The 20,590-nt window shown below is 37.7% G+C and overlaps 2 protein-coding genes across 11 annotated transcripts in view; one reads left to right on the top strand and one right to left on the bottom strand.

Moving 5' to 3' along the window:
* TAFA2 (TAFA chemokine like family member 2) overlaps positions 1-16,431 on the bottom strand; it is a 588,983-nt gene extending 572,552 nt beyond the window's left edge. For 2 of the 4 annotated variants that reach the window (XM_082422925.1, XM_082422922.1), the window contains exon 1: positions 11,864-16,431. Coding sequence is in view for 2 of the 4 variants with exons in the window: in XM_082422926.1 (XP_082279052.1) it covers positions 11,864-11,903 (40 nt within the window). In the remaining 2 variants the exon portion in view is untranslated. The remainder of the gene's footprint in view (positions 1-11,863) is intronic. The other 2 variants (XM_082422926.1, XM_082422927.1) reach the window with 2 other exon arrangements.
* A 369-nt stretch (positions 16,432-16,800) lies between these two features.
* USP15 (ubiquitin specific peptidase 15) overlaps positions 16,801-20,590 on the top strand; it is a 119,928-nt gene continuing 116,138 nt past the window's right edge. For 4 of the 7 annotated variants that reach the window (XR_014252874.1, XM_082422712.1, XM_082422710.1 and 1 more), the window contains exon 1: positions 16,837-16,973. Coding sequence is in view for 6 of the 7 variants with exons in the window: in XM_082422712.1 (XP_082278838.1) it covers positions 16,885-16,973 (89 nt within the window). In the remaining variant the exon portion in view is untranslated. Of the gene's footprint in view, positions 16,974-20,590 lie in introns of all 7 variants that reach the window. The other 3 variants (XM_082422718.1, XM_082422711.1, XM_082422717.1) reach the window with 2 other exon arrangements.

The raw sequence follows: 20,590 nt of genomic DNA, 5'->3' as shown, positions 1-20,590 counted from the left end.
GGTGCTTTGTGACCACCTAGAGGGGTGGGATAGGGAGGGTTGGAGGGAGGGAGATGCAAGAGGGAAGAGATATGGGGACATATGTATATGTATAACTGATTCACTTTGTTATAAAGCAGAAACTAACACACCATTGTAAAGCAATTATACTCCAATAAAGATGTCAAAAAAAAAAAAAAAAAAAGAATGGCCCTGAGGGTGATTCAGAGATCTTCAGGGCCACCACCTCACTTTCAACAGGCCAGACAGCCACGGAGGGAAGCCATGGGGTGGGACTGCCTGGAGCTGTGGGGGCAAGACACCCACTGGAAGAACTGTGGTGTAGACTGTGTATTCCCACTGAGCCATGGGGATGGTATTGCCACTCCAGGAGATTTGGAGGGCAGAGCATCCAACCAGGACTATTCTCTCACCTTAAGATCCAATGAACTCCAATGAAAATTAATTTTTAAAAAACTTAATTAAACGAAAACTTAAATAAATGCTTAATTAATTTCACACCAAAAAAAAAAATCCAATGGGATTTGCCTTGCTAGAGTTTAACTTGCTTGGGACCCAGCACCCATTCCTTCTCTCCCATTTCTCCCATTTAGAATGGAAATGTCTATCCTATGCCTGTCTCACATTGAATTTCAGAAGTGCAGAACTGCTTGGTTTCACATGTTCACTCACAGCTGGAGAGGAAATTTTGCCTCAAGATGAATCATAGCTCGAGTCTCACCCATATGTAATTTAGATGGACTTTAGAATTGAGGCTGGAAAGAGTCAAGACTTTTGGCATTGTTCAGGTAGAGTGAATGTATTTTGTCTGTGAGAAGGATATAAATTTGGGAAAGCCAGTGGCAGAATACTATGGACTGAAATGTTTTTGTGTACCACTGGCCCCCAAATTCACATATTGAAGCTCCAATCCCCAGTGTGATGTTATTTGAAAGTAGGACTTTTAGGAAGTGATTAAAGTTAGATTAGGTCATAAAGATGGTGCCTCATGTAGGGATTAAAGCCCTTATAAAAAGAGGAGACAGGACATCTACTCCAATTTATGGAAAAGGTGGTAACTCTTAACTCCCACTAACATCTCCAATTTTCAGCCACCAGAAAGGAAGAACACAAACGGGGGAGTGATAAACATGATCCTTCCTTTTAAGAGCATGAATAAGAAGTTTCACACATCACTTCTGCTCACATTCTATTGACCACAACCTAGAACATGACCACATGTATTAGCAAGGGAGATTAATAGACCACGGTGTGACACCATGTTCATAAATTGAGAGACAATATTGTTAAGATGACATTACTTCCCAAACTGATCTACAGATCCCAAGCAATCTTTATCAAAATCCCAGCTGACTTCTTTACAAAAATTGAGAAGCTAATTCTAATATTCTTATGGCATTTCAAGAATCTCAGAATAGCCAAAACAATCCTGAGAGAGAAGAACAAAGTTGGTGAACTCACACTTCTCGATTTCACAGCATATTGCAAAGCTAGATTAATCAAAGCATTGTGATACTGCCGTAAGGATAAATACAGAGATGAATAAAATAGAGAGTCTTCCTAGTTATCATTAGTTAATTTTCAAAGAGGGTGCCAAGACAATTAAATGGGGGAAGGAATAATATTTTTAACTAGTAATGCTGGAATTTCCACATGCAAAAGAATTAAATTGGACCCTTTCCTCACACCACATACAAAAATTAACTCAAAATGGATCAAAGACTAAATATAAGATCCAAAGCTATAAAACTCTGAGAAGAAAATATAGGTATAAATCTTCAGGACCTCAGATTAAGCAATGTCTTAGAACACCAAAAGAACAAGCAAAAAAAGAATAAACAGATAAAATTGGACATCAAATTTAAAATTTTTTGCTTCAAAGGACACCAACAAAAAAGTGAAAAGATAACCCACACAATGGGAGAAAATTTTTGGACATCATCTATCTGATAAAGGTCTAGTATCTAAAATATTTACAGAACACATAACTCAGTAATAAAAAAATCCAATTATAAAATGGGCAAAGAATGTGGATAGACATTTATCCAAAGAAGATATACAAAGGGCCAATAAGCAAATGAAAAGATGCTCAATATCATTAGCCATCAGGGAAATGCAAATCAAAACCACAATGAGATATCACTTTACACACACTAGGATGCCTATAGTCAAAAAGACAGATAATGGGGCTTCCCTGGTGGCGCAGTGGTTGGGAGTCTGCCTGCCAATGCAGGGGACACGGGTTCGAGCCCTGGTCTGGGAGGATCCCACATGCTGCGGAGCGGCTGGGCCCGTGGGCCACAATTACTGAGCCTGCGCATCTGGAGCCTGTGTTCCGCAACGGGAGAGGCCGCGATAGTGAGAGGCCCGCGCACCGCGATGAAGAGCGGCCCCCACTTGCCGCAGCTAGAGAAAGCCCTCGCACAGAAACGAAGACCCAACACAGCCATAAATAAATAAATAAATAAATAAAAATTAAAAAAAAAAAAGACAGATAATAACAAGGGTTGCTGAGGATGTGCAGAAATTGGGACCCTCATAGACTGCTGGTGGCAATGTAAAATGCTGCAGCCACTTTGGAAAACAGTCTGATAGTTCTTCAAATGATTAGACATAGAGTGACCATTTGACCCAGCAATCCCACTCCTAGGTACATACCCAAGAGAAGTGAAAATATCCACACAAACAATTGTACGTGATGTTCACAGCAACATTATTCATAGTAGTCCAAAAATGGAAACCTATCAAATGTCCATCAACTATGAGTGGATTAAATTAAGTGTGGTATATCCATACAATGGAAGTATTATTATTATTATTATTATTCAATAAAAAGAAATGACATACTGATACATGCTACATAGATGAACCTTGAAAACATTATGCAAAATCAAAGAGGCCAGTCACAAAGGAGCATATATTGTATGATTCTACTTAAATGAAATGTCCAAATAGGCAAATCTATAGAGACAGAAAATAGATTCATGGTTGCTTGGGGCTGAAGGGCTGAAGGGGTTGGGGTGACAGCTAAGGGATGTGGGGTTTGGGGAGGGTAATGATGATATTCTAATATTGTGGTGATGGATGCACAATTCTGTGAATGTACTAAAAGACATTAGATTGCACACTTTAAAGGAGTCAAAGGTATGGTATGTGAATTATGTCTCAAAGTGGTTTTAAAAAAGAAAAAATCATCCAGAGTGTTTGGTTGTGTAGCCATGTGTTCAGCTGAAACTTCTATTGCTATGGAAGAAAAGGAGAGTATACATTTAGAGACAGTAAGCAGCCTCTGCCATAGGGAGTACTCTGACTTTTGGCACTATTAGTACAGTTTCCAATTTAGTAGCAAATCATGTTACAATAAGAATGCCCAATATCATTTATATAGTGACTTACTGAATTAGTGTGACATTATAGCAAGAGCAACGAAGTAACAGTAAGGTTATTTGGATGCTAGTCCTGACCCTACCCTTTTACTAGCTTTATGACCTTGGTAAGTCGCAATCTTTCTAAGTATTAAACTGCTCATCCTAAAGGTAAGGATTAAATGAGATGATTGCTATGTCCATTGAGTTCTAAGGACATTTGATTTCAACTCTACAAATGGATATTTTCACAGACTGTTTCCTCCCTATTTGTCATTTCAAGAGTCAAGCACTTGCTCACAGTGTTCCCAGGAGCCCCCCTTAGGTATAACAACCGCTGTAAATATTGTTCAAATAATATTTACTTCTCATTCTCAAATATTTCATCTTTAATTCTCCATTCAAGAGTTTGTATTTTACTATTTGAGGCACTGAAAGTGAATGAGAGCTTTTCTCCTTAATATTTATTATAGACTCTTAGGGCTAAATTAGATCAGGGTAACAAATCTAAAACCCTGACTTTATTTTTATTTATTTATTTATTTTTATACAGCAGGTTCTTATTAGTCATCAATTTTATACACATCAGTGTATACATGTCAATCCCAATCGCCCAATTCAGCACACCACCATCCCCACCCCCCCCACGGCTTTCCCCCCTTGGTGTCCATACGTTTATTCTCTGCATCTGTGTCTCAACTTCTGCCCTGCAAACCGGTTCATCTGTACCATTTTTCTAGGTTCCACATACATGCGTTAATATACGATATTTGTTTTCCTCTTTCTGACTTACTTCACTCTGTATGACAGTCTCTAGATCCATCCACGTCTCAACAAATGACTCAATTTCGTTCCTTTTTATGGCTGAGTAATATTCCATTATATATATGTACCACATCTTCTTTATCCATTCGTCTGTCGATGGGCATTTAGGTTGCTTCCATGACCTGGCTATTGTAAATAGTACTGCAATGAACATTGGGGTGCATGTGTCTTTTTGAATTATGGTTTTCTCTGGGTATATGCCCAGTAGTGGGATTGCTGGATCATATGGTAATTCTATTTTTAGATTTATAAGGAACCTCCATACTGTTCTCCATAGTGGCTGTATCAATTTACATTCCCACCAACAGTGCAAGAGGGTTCCCTTTTCTCCACACCCTCTCCAGCATTTGTTGTTTGTAGATTTTCTGATGATGCCCATTCTAACTGGTGTGAGGTGATACCTCATTGTAGTTTTGATTTGCATTTCTCTAGTAATTAGTGATGTTGAGCAGCTTCTCAAGTGCTTCTTGGCCATCTGTATGTCTTCTTTGGAGAAATGTCTATTTAGGTCTTCTGCCCATTTTTGGATTGGGTTGTTTGTTTCTTTAATATTGAGCTGCATGAGCTGTTTATATATTTTGGAGATTAATCCTTTGTCCGTTGACTCATTTGTAAATATTTTCTCCCATTCTGAGGGTTGTCTTTTCGTCTTGTTTATGGTTTCCTTTGCTGTGCAAAAGCTTTGAAGTTTCATTAGGTCCCATTTGTTTATTTTTGTTTTTATTTCCATTACTCTAGGAGATGGATCAAAAAAGATCTTGCTGTGGTTTATGTCAAAGAGTGTTCTTCCTATGTTTTCCTCTAAGAGTTTTATAGTGTCCAGTCTTACATTTAGGTCTCGAATCCATTTTGAGTTTATTTTTGTGTATGGTGTTAGGGAGTGTTCTAATTTCATTCTTTTACATGTAGCTGTCCAGTTTTCCCAGCACCACTTATTGAAAAGACTGTCTTTTCTCCATTGTATATCTTTGCCTCCTTTGTCATAGATTAGTTGACCATAGGTGCGTGGGTTTATCTCTGGGCTTTCTATCTTGTTCCATTGATCTATGTTTCTGTTTTTGTGCCAGTACCATATTGTCTTGATTACTGTAGCTGTGTAGTATGGTCTGAAGTCAGAGAGTCTGATTCCTCCAGCTCCGTTTTTTTCCCTCAAGACTGCTTTGGCTATTCGGGGTCTTTTGTGTCTCCATACAAATTTTAAGATTATTTGTTCTAGTTCCATAAAAAATGCCATTGGTAATTTGATAGGGATTGCGTTGAATCTGTAGATTGCTTTGGGTAGTATAGTCATTTTCACAATATTGATTCTTCCAATCCAAGAACATGGTATATCTCTCCATCTGTTGGTATCATCTTTAATTTCTTTCATCAGTGTCTTATAGTTTTCTGCATACAGGTCTTTTGTCTCCCTAGGTAGGTTTATTCCTAGGTATTTTATTCTTTTTGTTGCAATGGTAAACGGGAGTGTTTCCTTAATTTCTCTTTCAGATTTTTCATCATTAGTGTATAGGAATGCAAGCGATTTCTGTGCATTAATTTTGTATCCTGCAACTTTACCAAATTCATTGATTAGCTCTAGTAGTTTTCTGGTGGCATTTTTAGAATTCTCTATGTATAGTATCATGTCATCTGCAAACAGTGACAGTTTTACTTCTTCTTTTCCAATTTGTATTCCTTTTATTTCTTTTTCTTCTCTGATTGCCGTGGCTAGGACTTCCAAAAGTATGTTGAATAATAGTGGTGAGAGTGGACATCCTTGTCTTGTTGCTGATCTTAGAGGAAATGCTTTCAGTTTTTCACCATTGAGAATGATGTTTGCTGTGGGTTTGTCGTATATGGCCTTTATTATGTTGAGGTAGGTTCCCTCTATGCCCACTTTCTGGAGAGTTTTTATCATAAATGGGTGTTGAATTTTGTCAAAAGCTTTTTCTGCATCTATTGAGATGATCATATGGTTTTTATTCTTCAATTTGTTAATATGGTGTATCACATTGATTGATTTGCATATATTGAAGAATCCTTGCATCCCTGGGATAAATCCCACTTGATCATGGTGTATGATCCTTTTAATGTGTTGTTGGATTCTGTTTGCTATTATTTTGTTGAGGATTTTTGCATCTATATTCATCAGTGATACTGGTCTGTAATTTTCTTTTTTTGTAGTATCTTTGTCTGGTAAAACCCTGACTTTAAACAGGAAAATATTCAACTACAATTGTTAAGTATCATTAGTAAAGGAGATTCCTTGAATTATTTGGCCGTAATTCCCAACTAAAAAATCTTAGTTATAGCTAACTCAAGCTTTTCAGTTCCATCTGTCTCCAATTAAGGGAAATGTATCTCTAAATAGCATTTTTCAAGATGTTTTGCTCTTAAATTTAAGTCTATTTAATCATTTTTAGTTATTTTAAAAGCCATGTTCATATTGCCATTGTCTGTGTGTTATGTAATAGTTTACTTACTCAAGACTCCTTTGACTCTCATGTTGTATTATTTATTACCTGTCAAAATATGAGCCCTAAGGAGTTAGTTTTATACGTCAATACATAGGCACTTTCAGTACTTTTCAGGGAAGTCATGTTTTCAGTCCCATGGATCCCCAAACTGCTCCCTAGGCATGAAGAGACATGGGTCCAGGAAGAAAAAAGGATTTGAACTCATTTGGGGATAGGGTGAGGTAGGATAAGGGTGGGTATCCACTGCCTCAATACAAAATGCAGAATGTTTATAAAAAGAATAATTATTGATGCTTTCATTTTAAACATATGTTGTAGTCTGTCTGTATAATGGAGATTTCTCAAAGGACTATTTAACTTCATAAAATCATATAGAGGGCTTCTAACACAGCAGATTCCTAGTTCTCACCTGCTGCTTTTCTGATTTGAGAGGTACCCAATAATGTGCCACTTTTACATATCCTATACTTATTCTTACATACATCAAAGTTTGAGGATGACAACAGCCTACAAAAAGATCTTTTCCTCTTTTCAGTGTTTCCAAAATAAAATCCATTTTTAATAATAAGATTTTAAATGCAGTAACAAAGACTATGATCCTTAAAAATCTAAACCAAACAAGGTTTTGACATAGAGTCTACAAATTATCACACATTTAAGTTGTCATAGGTAAATACGTGGTGTACACATATATGTGGTACACGATTTATACAAGTATTTCATTCCCTCTGCTTAAACATTATCTAAATATATATATAAATATAATATATAAATATATCTTTAAAATCTATATGCCATAGCATATATTTGTATTACATTTATATTTAACCATTTATGGCTTAACAAATCTTAAATTAGGTCTTTGTACAGGCAGTACAACTTTTTTAACATAAAAATAAATTACTTTTACATTGCTTACTAAAGATAGTTATCATCAATTAGATACACAATTCTTAGTAGTTTATTGTGCTTTAACAAAAATATGATTTATCTACTAATAAAATGGAGCCAGGGGCTTCCCTGGTGGCGCAGTGGTTGAGAATCTGCCTGCCGATGCAGGAGACACGGGTTCGAGCCCTGGTCTGGGAAGATCCCACATGCCGCGGAGCAACTGGGCCCGTGAGCCACAACTGCTGAGCCTGAGCGTCTGGAGCCTCTGCTCCGCAGCAAGAGAGGCCGCGATAGTGAGAGGCCCGCGCACCGCGATGAAGAGTGGCCCCCACTCGCCGCAACTGGAGAAAGCCCTCACGCAGAAACGAAGACCCAACACAGCCAAAAATAAACATAATAAATAAATAATAAATAAAAATTTAAAAAAAAATGGAGCCAAATGGACTATAAATGGTTAATATAGAGATATCAAAAAGAAGAAATGATTGAAAATAAAATCAATCCACTGATACAATCCAGCATTTTTATTAAAGAAATTGCCATAATTTTTAAGAAGGAAAAGAATCCTAGATGAAGTGATGACAGTTACAGTATATGAGAGTTATACTAGAGTTTGTTCATTTAATTTACTGAGACTAAATATTCCTAGAGGGCTGGGGATAGAAATTTTTCTATCAAGAACTGACAATCCAGCCTTACAGCTACAATATAATTGCACTCTTATCACAAGGTCATTGCCTGAATTCGGGCAAAATTAATTCAAGAAGCTAACCTATCTCTTTACATTAATGTTTCCCAAACTTTGGAGAGCATAACAACCACCTGTGAGATTGTTAATATGCAGCATTCTAAACCTTATCCCCTATAGATTCTGATTCACTGTGTCTGGAGTTGGGTCTAATATTCCACATTTTAAAATGCACCTTAAGTGTTTGTGATACAGCTAATTTACAGACCAGACTTTTAGAAACACTGCCTGAGTTAGTTTAGAAACACTGATTTTCCTTTTTAACCCTCCAGCCACTAGCAGTCCATTGGATAAGTAATATACCTTCAGTGGTGAAAAGGAAGAATAAATTCCAAATGAGTTCTATCATCCCTTTCTGAAGTTCATAAGAAGGACTGCATTCTCTTCTTAGATTCCTTGTTTCCTAATTTAAGAGTTCCTTTTTTGAGGGGGAAGCCCTAGAATTTAATTTGAGGTACCCAAGTCTATTCTTAATCAACGAATACTATTTCTATAGCTTTTAAAGAAACACCTAATTCCTGAGTTGATTTCATCACAAATGTTCTTCCATATCATGATAGCAAATATGTAATAAAATCATTGTCGGTAGGGACTTCCCTGGTGGCGCTGTGGTTAAGAATCCGCCTGCCACGGGTTCGAGCCCTGGTCTGGGAAGATCCCACATGCCGCGGAGCAACTAAGCCCGTGCGCCACAACTACTGAGCCTGCACTCTGGAGCCCGAGAGCCACAACTACTGAAGCCCGCACACCAAGAGCCCGTGCTCCACAACAAGAGAAGCCACCGCAGTGAGAAGCCTGCACACGGCAACGAAGAGTAGCCCCCACTCACTGCAACTAGAGAAAGTCCATGCGCAGCAACGAAGACCCAATGCAGGCAAAAATTAATTAATTAATTAATTAAATTTTTTAAAAAATCATTGTCGGTAAAAATTTCCTTCCCAGTGAATTACCATTTCCCTTAGATGAGTCTTTCTATATTTTAAAAAACGTATTTACTCTCTTTAACATAGTTTTAAAGTTCTTTCAGACAAAAAAGTATTCACATCTTTATAAATTGTTATTGTTTGTTTTCTGAATTAATTTATGCAGTATGAAAATAGAAAGCTTACAAATGCAAACCATGTTAACAGTAGAAGAATTTGGAGAAAACTTCCTCTATTTTGGAAGTCTGACAGTTCTGAACTGTCTTTTAACTTCCTAGTTTCTTTTACTTCCACTTCAAGAGAAACAAAATTGAAATTCATTTTTCTCTGAAAGGGCTAAAAGAAACTTGCTGTATAGCACCATTTACACTAACTATTCAAAAGCAGTTAGAGCATTATGGAGTCTAAAGGGCATTACTTAAAACCACTCAGCTCTTGCTCTATGAAAGACAGGGTACTTTCCTCCTTACCTTGATCTACTTCTGTTTTCCATTAACCACTTTAAGTAGTCAGTAGACATGGGTTTTATCCTTAGTTTTAACTTGCCTGCAAAGCCATTTCATTCAGTAAGTATATACTTATCAAGGAACCATTGTCCACATAGACCTGTATCAAATACCTTGGGAGATCAGAAGGAAGACAGGGAAGAAGGGAAGGAGGGCGAGAAGGAGGGCAGAAGGAAGGAAGGAAACAAAGTTTTGACCACGTGTATGGATTTGTAATCTATTTTGGCTAGCAGTTATATGTATTATCCAGCTCATATGTATTTACAGCTCTACTCCTCATAAGTCATCTTGACTCAATTTCCTCTGATTGTAGTACATGAGGTTGGCTTAACTGCTGCTCTTGCTTCCCTGAACTGTTTCAGCGTCTCTATTAGTGAGTCTTTATAGCGTTTCTCTGCATAGTATGCCAATAATTATTCTACTACAACTGGTCTAGAAGCTGTTTGTATCTACTGTCATCTACCATGGCTTATACCTGACCCAGTGGAAATGTAATCAGCATAATTTACAAACTCCAGGTCATCATTCTTGATGAACATTTATTAAAATTTGATGTTAAGAATTTGGCAACATTGCCTAAAAAGTTAAAAAATATCTCATAATCACTGAAGACTTTAGTATGGCTATTACTTTCTATATTGTGTCAGTTTTACAGTTCATTGCTAAAATATCTTCCATACTTTTGTGAACCAGCAGTCCAGAGAATATATCTTATTGAGCCCAATTTCTTGTTATCCATGACATAACATATCTGTGTAGTGCTACAGTAGGTGGATACAGTGGTCAATTTTAAGTCTGAAAATATTTTGCTTTGTCTTAATTTCCTCAAGATAGGCTGTTCTACTGCCTATCTGTATTAGCTTTCTATTGCTACTGTAACAAGTTACCACAAACTTAGTGGCTTGAAACAACACACATGTTTTATCTTACATTTCTATTGGTTAGAAGTGGAATACAGATTTCACTGAGCTAAAATCAAGGCAGTCTTCCTTTCTGGAGACTTCATTTCCTTGCCTTTTCCAGCTTCTAGATGCCATCTGCATTCCTTGGTTCATGGCCCCTTTATTCTATCTTCAAAGCTGTTCCTCCGTTGTCATATCTACCTCTGACCACAGCCAGGAAAGTTTCTGGCTGTGGTCAGAGGTAGATTCATGTGACTAGTTTGGACCCAACTGGATAATGCAAGATAATCTCCCCATCTCAGGGTCCTCAACCTTAATCAAATCAACAAAGTCCCTTTTGCCATGTTGCCACATAAGGTAACATATTCACAGGTTCCAGGATTAGGACATGGACATCTTTGGGGAGCCACTACTCTGCCTTCTGTGCTGTCAGTCTCGGTCCACAGGTAAGATGACTATAACACATGTATTTGATCTATTATGTATCTATGTTTATAATTAGAGGACATTCATAATCATACGGAAATATTTTTGTATCATGTTCCACTATTGGCTTCCAAGTACATTGTTTTACCCTTAAGAACACCTTCACAGAAAAGACTGTGAGTAAAGCTGGACTTTTAATATTATCCTTCTCGGCCCCTTTAATGATTGGGTGTCTTTGACATAGGATACTACTAATTTTAACAGAATTGTTTATATTACTGCATAGCAGCTTTGTGATCTTAATGAATTTGTTTAAACATTCAAATTTAGTATCTGCCCCAGTCTAAGAGGGACAGATATTTCGTAAGTAATAAGTGCTACTATATATTGAGCTCTATTATGAGCTTCACATTCATTACTTCATTCTCTTTTTGACTGAATGCTATAAAAGAAGTCTATTATTCCCATTTCACAGATGAGGAAACTAAAGTTTCCAGTATCACAGAACTAGTAAGTAGCAGAGTGGGTCATTCAAATATAGGTCTTTCTAAGATATATAATTTTTCCACTATGTTGTATTAAATTTCCATAAACATTAAGTAAATCAAGTTATATGTGGAGGTATATTGTTATTTCCTGCACATATCATGAATTCCTCATGCTAAACAAATCACATCCAATGTATTACATAGTAGTCTTGGGCCACTAATAATTTTAGAAATGCACAACTGACATAGTTCAAAGGGCCTAGACAGAAGCATACTGGCTAGCAACAAAAAGTGATAGTAAATATTTTTATAAAATCACTAGACTTGTTTTACCTTCATTGTTGATGTCTTCTAACTTGACTAAACCGTCCATGTGGTCTGTAGTGCCCCTATTGCTTAGAGATACCTGGAAGACAACATCATGAAAAATTCCTCATACAATGTTTATATCACTCCCAGAACACAGATGTATTCTTTAAGACCTGCTATTATATTGTTCTAAACCTCTGTGTAAGCAGTTTAAATCTTTTTCCTATCTAAGCCAAAATGAAGAGAAGGATTGTTCAAACAGAAAATCTGAATAATTCAGTCCTCTCTTGGGAGGAAACAAAGTTAATCTCTCTGGAATCTATATAGTTGAAGAATCACTGGATCATTACACAAGTCTCTACCTCACTTTGGATGTGTAGATTTCTAAGACCCATGGGCATAAAAGAAAACATTTTTAAACTCGTGCACAAAACTGATGTAAGTATGATCAAGTATATAATGTTAAGAGCAATATTTTGTTTAATTTAACCTGTCCTTTAAAACAAAAGATCAGCATGTTTGAAATGATTTAGCTTTCTAAAGTCCATCTATTATTATGAAGCTTGGGAAAAGGACCCAGAAGCTGCTTAGCATTTCTATTTTTTCATGAAGTGGTTCTTTATCAACCTTGAAGTCTATATATAAATATAATAACATATTCAACCTTTAATCTGTCAATACATATAAGCAACAAATAAAGAAAAAATAAAACAGGCAGATTTCCCTCCTATCAACCTTGATTTAATCTATATTACTCTTGATTGGATAGGATAACCGGAGTCTTTTCTTGTAAAAGTTTCCCACCATACAGGTACATTTCATTTTGAAATATCTAGGACCCACAGAATATACTATGTCTTAAGAATTTTTTTGCTATAATTCTAGACCTATAAGACTATTCGATTTGTTTATTGATTCAATTCAATTTAGTTCTCTGATCATTTAGTATCTACTATAGATTGCCATCAGTCTTCAGAGTAGTGTCAGCTTTCACAGCATTTTGTGTACGCCTCCAAAATAGAGAATAAAAAGTAGCAGCTCAGATTAACTCATTAGCAGACTTCATGCCCATGTTAAAATTAAACTTTCTAGGTCCTTTAGGGTAGAAGGTATAATTTTGTTTGTTCTAATTTTTTTAATTTAAGTAACTTTAGTTAGGGCAGATCGTTCATTAGAGTTCCCGCGACTCCTTACTGTCTTATAACAGTTTTTCTTTGCCCATTTACATTAGCTATATTGAACCCTTGCAAGCATTTGAGTTTCAGCCCCAAAAGAGTCTAATCACCTTATTTTTAATTAGAAAACAAATGTTCACAGAGATTAAATAACTTGGCCAAGGTGACCCAGCTAGTTAGTGGCACTGAGCCAGAGTCAAAATCCAAGTATACTGGCCCTTTTTCTAAGACACTGTATTCATTTCACTACTTTTTCTTTCTCTTTATCAGGACCTAACATTTATCTGAAATAAGAAGCCTCTGTGGTTTTTTTTTTTTTTTTTAAGTTTTAAAAACTGCATCGTGGCACTTACAATTTTTATTTATATCTCAAGTTTAAAAATATCATTAACAGATTAAGCACATTACTACATGCTGTTTTGGTGTTTGCACTACTCCCCCGCCTTTCCACTGCCTTTTAGCTGTCCAGAGAGCTAGTAAAGCGAAAAGGGAGTTATAAAATTACAAAAGAGAAAAGAATGAAGGGTTTAGACAGTTGAACAGGCATGGGGGAGTGGGGCGTTATTGGAGGGAATAACTGTAGAGGAAGGACAAGGAAGAAGGAAAAAGTGAAACAGTGGTTCCTGAAGACCTGAGATAGGAAGTGTTGAGACATAAAGACAGCTAGGTCATCAATCATTGTTCCTTTAGGGGATGTGCTGATTCTAGCAGATTTTTCCTTAGGCTCATGTAGCCAGCACCAAACAAAATTGTGAAGTATGCAAAGCTCCTCTTGGAATTCTTTGTACTTTCTTGCATTCAGCTCTATTTTTTAAAAAATGCAGTGCTTTTTCTTCTTTCTCTGGTCCATCTCAGGCTGAAAACCAGCTCTCATTTAACACCTTAGTTTTAAGACTTACTCTTCTGGACTGTTGACATTTGAAGTCCTATCTTTTACTTGTAGGATACAAGAACCTTTCTGAAAGGGATCATTTAAACATCGGTGAGCAGAGAGGAAATTACTTGAAGATGAAGGAATCCTGCCTTCATGTAAGGTGCACTTTATTCATATCAAGCCTAATTTCTAAAGTACCCAGCATACCCCCTTTCCCTATTCAAAGCCCTAGGTTAAATTTTTAATGGACAAGAAAGGTGCAGAGTCTGAGAAGGCAATGGCAATCACCAAGTAAATATTACATTTTTATAAAATTAACTAAGGGAAGCATCAATGAAGATACTCATTCCAAACAAGCTGATGTAACCCCTGGCTTATATTCAATTATCTGTGTGATTCAAGGGAAAGTAACATTTCTCATCAATTATCTACTTAGTTATTCAGTAGAGAAAATATTCAGTAGTGGACCTTAACCAATTTAGTATTTATAAACAATATCTTATTTCTCTTCATAATTGAGAGTAGAAGAAGCATAAGTAAAATAAGCAGAATTTCCATAAATTAGTAAACTGAAGTCACTAGAAAGTTGATTGCTATAATCAAGATCATGAAGGTCAGTAGAAAAATAAAAGCTTACTCAAAACTTCTAGATTCTGGAGCTAGACTGTTTGGTTTCAAATTTGGGTTCTGCCACTTGCCTCAATTCCTCATCTACAGAATGGGAATAATAATAATACCTGCCTCATGCAGTTGTTATGAGGATCAAGCTAATACTTCAAAGTGTTTAGAACCTGGTTTGGCACTTTATAAGTGCTTGTTAAATAAAATACTATGACTATTATTTCTTTCTTGACTCTGAAGGCAACTAGTTAGGTCTACAAAATGACCTCATAAATCTGACATATAATTCAAATTGACATTGAACTTACACATCTATATCCAATTAAGTCATTGCCTTGAACATGGTGCAAATGAAGAAAAGGTTATTTCATTTTTTGCATGGCTACAGACTTCAACATATCAAAAATGCACTTTCTTTGAAAGGAAATTGGACAGCAGAGTGTGCATGAGGCATCACTTCTCAATTATGTTATGTTTATAAAATGATGGAGAGTATGTTTGCCTTCAAAGTCCATAACTTTTTTTCCAACAGCTTTATTGAGATATAATTTACACACTATTACAATTCATCCTGTCAATAGTGAACATTAGTGTTTATTGATTGGCTACTATGTCCCAAGTAATAAACACACATTGTTTCATTTAATCTTTATAAAAATTCTTTAACATAGGTACTGTTATTCCCAATTTAATGACTAAACTCTAAGTTAAATACTTTGTAGCTAGAGGTTGAGATGAGGTTTGAACTCATGTTCACATGACTCCACTATTCTTCCCATATCATGCTGCCTTTCTCTGGAAAACTACTTAGTTCTCTTTCAGAGGTTGGGTGGGAAAGGAGGGAAACGTAACCCTTGGATGGTACTCATAGTTCAACAAACTCTAATTTTTAACTTGTCAAGAGTCAAATAGTATAAGAAATAGCAGTAATTGGAAGCTGTTTTCAGAATTTCAAATCAAGGATGATACGATAATACAAAATAGTATTATTTCAAAGAAAATAAGCAGTAATAATGCTGATACACACAAATTACAATGCCAACATACACTACCCTTGGAAGGGTTTAGCACTTCTTAGTAGCATATTACACCCATTTACTGCATCCCCACCAAATGAGTTAGGGTAGAGGTTGAAAATGAGTAAACAAGAGAGATCATGCAGGAATTCTTATCCATCGTTTAGTCTTTTCACATCACGTGTTAACTTAAAGTCAAATCTCCGTACATCTTCATTCTTGGAATTACTTAAGCAGTTTTGCCACAATTCATTTAGGAAACACATATTTGGGTGGTTCTTATATGTTAGGCAGCATTGTGCTAGCCGCTAGTTGTACAAAGGTTTTTGGGGGGTTGTTTTATGACTCTAGTGCAGCTCAGTTTACATCTTAGTTTAGGCTTTCATACGGAGTGGTAACTAGTGTACTATAGTGTATAGATAGCCAGTGGGCTTTGGAAGCTGGATTGCCTCTTCACTTACCGTGTGACGTTGGCATTTGATTTTTGAGAAACCCGATTTTCCCATTTATAACACAACTGGCTTCAAATAACAGCTGATATTATCTACTTTCAGGTGCACACACCATGCGAAGGTGTGCCTAAGAAAATGTTACTTCCTAACACCTAGGAGAATGGGTTTCTCGCCCGGTTTTTCCCCTTTAGTACCTGGCATTATTCGATTCATATTTTACAGTCTGTTCACCGAGGAACTGGAACGTGTTTTTCACTGCAGCTTAGCTATCTGGGTGTGCCTGGGGAGGCGTCACAAAGAACCTGTAAAAGGTCTCCACCTACAGCGGGAGTACAAGCGCAAGAAAGAGCCCAGGCAGCGCACTGCGGCTAAGCGTTCGGTTTCGGATTGCTCTCTGTTTGGCCCCATATTCACCGAGTTTAGGTTCTGCGACTCGCAACGAAAACACTCGAGTCACGGACCTGTTAAAAATTTTCTGCCATATTTTAGCCGTCCCCACGCCCCCCGCCCCACCCTCAAGCGTGAGTGAATGCGCAAATAAGGATTTTCAGGCGTCTGTGGGAAAGAGGGAGGGGAAGGCAGAAGTTAAGGATGGACGGGGCGGTGGCACCGCTCAAGCGCGAGACGACCGAAGCCCCGCAGACGAGAGTTAAAACCAGGCGGTCCCGGGCCGGAGGAGGCCGAGGCGAGCTGCTGGACGGGCGGGAGCCGATGGGGGGCAGCAGACCACTGCGGCGGACTCACTCCGCCCGGGGCCAACGCTTCTCCGGAGGTGCACCCCCCCCAACCTTACGTCTCTTTTGGTTTCGACCTGCCGACTGGGAGGGGCCGCGGGACGCCATTCCCACAATGCTCTGGGGCGTGCCGCCGCCGTCGCTGCCGCCTCCGCTACCGCTAGTGGAAGAAGATGGCGGAAGGCGGAGCGGCGGATTTAGACATCCAGCGGTCTGACATCGCGACGCTGCTCAAAACCTCGCTCCGGAAAGGGGACACCTGGTGAGGGAAAGGGGTTGAGGTGGCTGCGGTTGCCCGAGGGTGGTGGAGAACTGGGCGGGAACTGCGGGCTGGTGTCTCGGTGGTGACAGGTGCGGGCAGGTCCGGCGGCGGCCGCCTCGGGCAGCAGGATTTTGGCCGCTCCCGAAAGGTTGGGGCAAAGATTGGACCCGAAATGAGGGCCAGGGTTCGTGGCTCGCCGGGGCATGCTAAGAGGCTTGCGGGGAGCGGCGGTGGCGCCGGCAGCTCGTGCAGTTCTCTTCGTCCTTCTTCCTCTGGTAGTGCCGCTCCCACCCCAGGCCTTCCCGAACGATAGGTTACACTCGTCGGTGTGAGTATCTTAATGTTTGACAGGTCCTGGTCCCGCAGCTGATCAGGATCTCATCCTCTTTACTTCTGTAGTCATTTCTTTTCCCGGCATTGTCGGCATCCAAGTTCCCTATTCTGATTCTCGTATTCTTCCGGGAGGCCGGCTGCAGGATGTTTGCGGTTCGTACTACACAGGTGGCATGTGTCAGGGCGCCACTTAAGAGAAAGGAACCTTAGTTCCTAGTTCCTTGTCAAAAGGAGGGAGGGGAGTACGGAACCTTAGGCTTCTGAGTGGTACCACGTGGTCTTGTGCCTTAGTGGAGGCTTGATAGACGCCGGCAGCGTTTCTCTTAGAAGTGCAGCTCTTCCCTCCTGTTTGAAGGATAACGCAGGCCTGCAAAAAGTAGATAAGTCCACTTGAGGCTTAAGTCACTTGTTAACGTTCAAACTTGTAAAATACGAAAGGATATACTTAAAATACTGAAGGAAGTATTTGGAGATTTTAATATTTGTGGGCCGTATCAAGTGGTATTCAGAATAACTTCAGTATGTGAATATGTAACATAAAGTGCTCTGCTTTATTAGGAAGGATAATGCGCTTCTTTATTATAATAAAAATTATTTTCACTTCTCATCGTCACCATAACAGTGGTATATAATTTACAGAGTGTTTTTTCATTTACTCGATATGGCTTAGTGGAAGGAACATAAGATTTAGACCCCAATTAGGTTACCTTTTCACCACTTAGCTTGCAGTATGGCTTTGAGGAAAGTTACTTTAAATCATTGCACCTCAGTACCTTCATCTGTGAAATGGACAGAATAATTTCATTATAGGGATTTATCCTGTTTCAATGAAATATTCTAAAAGATTTTCTATTTATGAGATAACATTAAATTTTAGTTACCTTCTTATCACCGCCATTTCTGATAAAATGCTGTGGTATTAGAATCATTTTCAAGTAAGCTAGTAGATGGCAGACTTGGGACTTGAATTTAAGTACTTTGGTCTAAGTCTTGGTACTTTTTTCCTACTTTGTTAGGCTGCATACTATGTTTATATGATAAAAATCCCCGAGGGTGTAAACATATACTTGTTTCATTACAGCAAAAAATATTTAATAATTATTGTTCATGTGGCAGTGTTCCTAAGATGTGTATTACTGTGGGGAAATTGGACATTTCCTAGGACATTTATGTTTACCTTGGCCTGTGGATTGTTAAAGATGAAATCTATCCTTGCGTCTTATTGTTTGTTAAAGAACACTTTAAAATTCTTAATTTACCTTGCCTATTACCACCTCATAAAAAGATAAATGTGGATTTCCACAAAATAGAAATCTACAATTTAATATATAGATATTATTTATAGGGGTATTCTCTTTAATGTTGTTGTGGTTTTGATATACTGAGTAATAATTGGCGGTGTTGATACTACAGGATGATGGGAGCAATATGAGTATTGTGAGCACTAAACGTTAAAGTTTAGCATTTTTATTTTTTAACAAAGTTACAAAGTTTTAAAAGATCTATTTAAAAGAGTAAATACAGGAAGTCCATAAATTTGAGTCGTTTCGGTGCTTCCATTTTAAAGAAAAGGAAACTGAGGCCCAGATACTTAGGTAAGAGCAGAATGTGCAAATTTTTATCCTCACAATTGATTTCCCCTCTTATTTAAAGAAAAAATATGCAGGAAAAAGATGGTACTGGGATACTGCAGAAACTATATAGTTTGGTTTATATGCGAGCCAGTTTTCTTGGAATTAGCAGGTGAAACCTGTCAAAAAAGGAATTAACAAAAGTTTGATTCAGAGTTTTAAGGAGAATAATTTCGTAAGTACAAATTTGATAATGTATTCATGAGTACAGAATTAGTAAAGATATTTAATAATTTAGTTGTAACTTGGGTTCATGTTTTTGGAATTCATTAAAACTTGTTAAAAAGTTATTTGTCTTTTTAAGGTCTTAAAAAAATCTTTCGATTAGTCATTTATGGGTATTTGGGCAAATCCTGTTTGTTATTTTATAGCTGAAATGGGCCATATGCAAATGGAACATTGTCTTGGTATATGTATATAACTATCTTGGAAAGACTGATTGGACTATTGAGAAAAAATGGTAGGTTTACCATGCGTTTATTTTTGAAATTTTAATACTAATGTTTGATGTTATAATGAAATGCATGCAGATGAATAAAGTTCATTAATTAGGTTGTGAGCACTTTGCAGATAAGGACTGCCTCTTAGTACTCTGGTAATTAATGCTAACACCTGGGCAAGGATAGAAATTTGCTTCTACATGAATTTCTGTTTATTTGTAAATAGTGAATGATTTTTATCTGGAAGCTAACCTTCTAGAAATGAAAATAAGTTACACATGTCTGAGATGAGGAGAAACAAACCTTATGATATGTTTGGTATTAGACTTCATAGTGACAGCAATGTCAAAATTGATGCAAGAGAGTTGTACCTCTTAAAAAGGTTGGGTATAAAAGTAACACAGGGGGCTTCCCTGGTGGCGCAGTGGTTGAGAATCCGCCTGCCAAGGCAGGGGACACGGGTTCGAGCCCTGGTCTGGGAAGATCCCACATGCCACGGAGCAACTGGGCCCATGAGCCACAACTGCTGAGCCTGAGCGTCAGGAGCCTCTGCTCCGCAACAGGAGAGGCCGCGATAGTGAGAGGCCCGCGCACCGCAAGGAAGAGTGGCCCCCACTCGCCGCAACTGGAGAAAGCCCTCGCACAGAAACGAAGACCCAACACAGCCAAAAATAAAAATAATAAATAAATAATAAATAAAAGTAACACAGATCTGCATTAGATGGAGTAAAGCAGTGGTCTTGTATGCTGTTTCTTGATCTGTGTTCAGCTCCAAGGAGAGATTCAGAAAACCATGAACAAGACTGTTAGAATTTAGAAACTATAGAGGAAGAATAAAGGAACTAGAACTGTTTAGCTTAGGATGAATGAAAGATAACTTAATTTTCAGATACATGGTAGTTTCTCCTGATAAGATAAAAGGAAAATTTGTTTAAAGTTCACTGCATGTAAGTATGTTAGGGATGGAGGAACCTATTGAAGGGGATGATAGTTAAATGAATAAATGTACAAATGTACAAAGGCATGTTGTGGGTTATGGAATACTCTCTTTGGAGATTTCTTTTAAAATAGATTTATTATGAGTAAATAAACAGATGACTACAAATCACCAAAATCACTGCTTTATTTCCCCATTTTATTAAATGTTATTCATCTACCAATCATTTTCACTAATTTTTATGTTCAAGTATGTTCAAAGCTAACTTTACAAATT

Source organism: Balaenoptera physalus (genome assembly GCF_965194825.1).
Source record: "Balaenoptera physalus genome assembly, chromosome: 13".
Classification (NCBI taxonomy): Eukaryota; Metazoa; Chordata; class Mammalia; order Artiodactyla; family Balaenopteridae; genus Balaenoptera; species Balaenoptera physalus.
The sequence above is the reverse complement of the archived record's forward strand: the minus strand, read 5'-3'. Positions and strand labels throughout refer to the sequence as shown.